The 4,190-nt window shown below is 35.7% G+C and overlaps 1 protein-coding gene across 1 annotated transcript; it reads left to right on the forward strand.

Moving 5' to 3' along the window:
- The first annotated feature begins 365 nt into the window (after positions 1–365).
- LOC120070320 (aluminum-activated malate transporter 9) lies at positions 366–3,672 on the forward strand. The gene is made up of 6 exons (XM_039022246.1): positions 366–1,010; positions 1,473–1,610; positions 1,748–2,017; positions 2,126–2,262; positions 2,399–2,545; positions 2,779–3,672. Exons 1-6 carry the CDS (start codon positions 650–652, stop codon positions 3,460–3,462), a joined length of 1,737 nt encoding a protein of 578 aa, XP_038878174.1. The 5' UTR covers positions 366–649; the 3' UTR covers positions 3,463–3,672.
- The last annotated feature ends 518 nt before the right edge of the window (positions 3,673–4,190 follow it).

The following is a 4,190-nucleotide window of genomic DNA, read 5'->3' on the forward strand; positions in this document are numbered from 1 at the left end:
ATTTAAAAATATTTTATCTTTCCAAATTTTAAATTAGATTGTGACTCTATATAAATAATTAGAAAATTAAAAATTAAAAATTATACGTCCAACCTAACTCATGAAATATTTAAAAATATTTTATCTTTCCAAATTTTAAATTAGATTGTGACTCTATATAAATAATTAGAAAATTAAAAATTAAAAATTATACGTCCAACCTAACTCATGAAATCTTTAAAAATCATTTATCTTTCTAGATTTTAAATTAGGTTGAGACACATTGGAAAATTTAAAGTTAAATTAAATTGTAGGAATTTAAATCTCTCTATATATTTATCTTGTTCTTATAATATATATATATATATATATTAAGTTTGGTGTTTCTATTAGGAAAAGGGAAAGGAAAAGTAATAATTATATAGGGAGAAGAATTAGGATGAAGGCTTCCCAAATACATTTGATAAATGTGAGGAATTGTTGAACAATAATTTGGCTGAGTTCAGTCCACCACTGTTAACCAATTTCAACTCTCTTTCTCCCTTTTTCTGGGAATCACTTTGAAAAAGTTTTGTTTATCTTCTCCAGATTCTCTTCTCATCTCCTCGGTTCTTGTTTTCGCCATTAAAAGGGTCTGGGTTTCCTTGTTCAAAAGTTTCGATTCACAACCATGGTCGCCAAATACGGTTCCTTCAAGCAGAGTTTTGCCGAGAAGAGGGAGAAGCTTCTTTCGGCTAAGGAATTTCCAGACCTGGGTTTCAGCGCCATTGAAACCATTCATGAGAATCCTTCCTGTTGTTCCTCTGTTCATCACAGAATCTCTTATCTATGGAGCTCCGTTCAGGATGTTCTTTACAAGGCTTGGCAGATGGGTGTTTCCGACCCTAGGAAGATCGTTTTCTCTGCCAAGATGGGTCTCGCTTTAACGCTTATTTCTTTGTTGATCTTCTTCAAACAGCCCGTGGAAGAGCTCAGCCGCTACTCTGTTTGGGCCATTCTCACTGTCGTTGTTGTCTTCGAATTTAGCATTGGTACTCTTGAATTTCCATCTATTTTCTAATTCTGTTTTAAATTTTCTTAATTGTTTCTGAGTTGGCCTTGGATTACGTTTTGCACTAGACTTTAATGTATTACATCATACCCTGAAACCAAGAAACTTGAGCTTACTCATAACTGTTTATCTAAAATAATGTTTATTAAATTGGCATGGCCCATAGTTGCCCTTTTGAACTGTTGTTTAGTTGCTCTTCAGACCTAATTGTTGAATGTCTTTTTGGTAAAGTGGGGTTAGTTGAAATCTTTAATTTTTTTTTTGTAACTAATGTTGTGGATGTTATACTTATGGGCCCATCTTTGTTGACTTCTTGTTTTCTGCTTCTTCTGCTCTGTATTCTGATGTTCTTTTGCAATTTGAGTACTCTAAATGTAGAACTCTTGTGTTATTCCACCATGATCTGTTTGCTTATTGGAACCAAAATGATGATTGTGTTTAGGAGCAACTCTAAGCAAAGGATTGAACCGTGGAATCGGTACACTTTCAGCTGGAGGTCTTGCGTTGGGAATGGCAGAATTATCAGTTCTTGCAGGAGAGTGGGAAGAGGTTGTGGTTGTTATCAGTATCTTTATAACAGGTCTGTATTTTTTTTTTTCCCTTTCTGATCATTGATTTAATGATTTCCAAGTTGACAGGATGTCTTTTCTGATCCCTTCCTTCAGTTTACTTTATGTAAAGAATCTCTGATTTGGTAGCTTTATGATGTTTTGGCAGGATTCTTTGCTACTTATGCTAAGCTGTATCCCACCATGAAGCCTTATGAATATGGATTTCGAGTCTTCTTGTTGACGTACTGTTTCATAATGGTGTCGGGATATAGAACTCGAGAATTTATCCATACAGCCGTGACGCGATTCTTGCTCATTGCACTTGGCGCTGGAGTGTGTTTGGTTGTAAACATATGCATTTACCCCATTTGGGCTGGTGAGGATCTACATAATCTAGTAGTTAAAAACTTTGCAGGCGTGGCATCATCCTTAGAAGGTCGGTTAGCTTTTTTCTATTTAATGCTGGTATTAGTCAAATTTAATTATAATACCAAATCTTTTGTGATTGTGATCGTTTCTGCTCAACTACTTTCCCTTCATTTAGGATGTGTTGATAGCTACCTTAATTGTGTTGAGTATGAGAGAATACCGTCAAAAATCCTTACCTACCAAGCATCTGATGATCCATTGTACAAAGGCTACAGGTCAGCTATGGAATCTTTGAGTCAAGAGGAAACTCTGGTGAGTTTTACGCCACTATGCTGGTTTTCTTTATTTCACCTTCAAGAAAAATAAGAAGAAATACAATTACAAGTGACTGAAAAGTGTTTTCATCTTTTTTATTCTTTTTGTAACCTTTTTTTCTTCTTGTCTGAAGATGGGATTTGCAATCTGGGAACCGCCTCATGGTCGTTACAAGATGCTTAAATATCCGTGGAAAAATTATGTTGAAGTAGCTGGTGCACTGAGGCATTGTGCCTTTGCTATCATGGCATTACATGGATGTATACTTTCAGAAATACAGGTACTTTGTCCTTGATGCTCGAACTTCACATTTGCATCGAGTCATGATCAATATCTACTTGTAAACGAAATAAACGATTACATGCATATTATGCTGTGTTGCCTGGTTGGTTTGACATTTTGCATAAAATATGCATCAATTCATTGTATAAGTAATATTTTGAGTTCCCATTAATTTATTTTGTCCATTGTTGCATATGGCTTTGGTCTTACTTTCAATACTTGGATGTTCAGGCCTCAGCAGAAAGACGACAGGTGTTTGGCAATGAGCTTCGGAGGGTAGGTTACGAAGGTGCTAAAGTGTTGCGTGAGCTTGGAAACAAGTTAAAGAAAATGGAGAAATTGGATTCAGCAGCCATACTCTCTGAGGTACATGATGCTGCAGAAGAGCTGCAAAAGAAGATCGATGCAAAATCCTACCTTCTAGTCAATTCAGAGAGCTGGGAAATCGGCAATCGTCCCGAGGACGTAGGACAGCCCCAAGAACTACTCAACTTGGACGATGAAGAAACAAGGTTTCGTGAATACAGGTCACTCAGTGAAGCTGTCCTTGATCTCAGGGCCTTCCCTATCCCAAAAAGCTGGGACGACAATATGTCATCAGACATCAACTCTGTACAATCTGCTGCATTCCCTCCCACAAAAATGTTCAAAAAACTGGGATCATGGCCTGCACAGGTATCAGCCAAACCAAATGGAGTTATCCAGGAAGAAGAATCGAAAACATATGAAAATGCAAGTGCATTGTCATTAGCTACATTTACTTCTCTGTTGATTGAATTTGTGGCAAGGCTGCAAAACCTTGTCGACTCCTTTGAAGAGTTGAGTGAGAAAGCAAAGTTTAATGACCCTATGGAATGGGAAGCATTAAAAGCTCCTGGGTTTTGGACAAGGTTGTGCAACTGCTTTAAGTTATAGAATATGTTAGATTGATAGAGTCTTAGCCAAAGATGTTGGGAGGATGAATCCCGATGAGTTAGATTCGTTACATACTAATCTCATTATGTTATAGAATACAGTGTAAAAAAGTTTAATATGCATTTAGAGCCATTAGGACAATTGATGTAAATGTAAAATATGAATACAAATAGTGATGGTAGTGAAATCAAATCTTCCCTTTGAACTTAACTTTTGATGTCGCTTCTTTAATGAAATAACTTTTGATGTCGCTTCTTTAATGAAACCTTACCACTATTCTATTATGCTTTCTTTTGGGCTCAGCTATTGTCTTCTTTACAGCCTTATGCTAAAGGGTAGAACCAAAGAAAGTTGAAAATCTTCGGTGTTTCTAGTATACATTATAATACAAGCTTAGAAATGAAGAGAAGATTCGACAAAATGCAGAGATTGGAATTTTTTTCCTGATTAGCGTGTTTGCTGTATTTACTTGTCTTGATAGTTGGTCGAATAACAAATGTTCCAATTTTTCAAAATGTCATAATTGATTGGATTTGTATTTTTATGTGTATTCTTAATTTTCCTATTTCTTGAACCTCTTCATTCTCGAGACTGATGATATTTATCTTATTCTTTCAAATTGTGAGTCACATTAAAATGTACCACAAGTTTAAAAAGTAAAAATTTCAAATAAACAGGGGGAGGGGGATGCGAATGATTGGTTCTATTCTATCACTATTACTAAAATG

The sequence above is a fragment of the Benincasa hispida genome, chromosome 1, assembly GCF_009727055.1.
Source record: "Benincasa hispida cultivar B227 chromosome 1, ASM972705v1, whole genome shotgun sequence".
In the NCBI taxonomy this organism is placed as follows: Eukaryota; Viridiplantae; Streptophyta; class Magnoliopsida; order Cucurbitales; family Cucurbitaceae; genus Benincasa; species Benincasa hispida.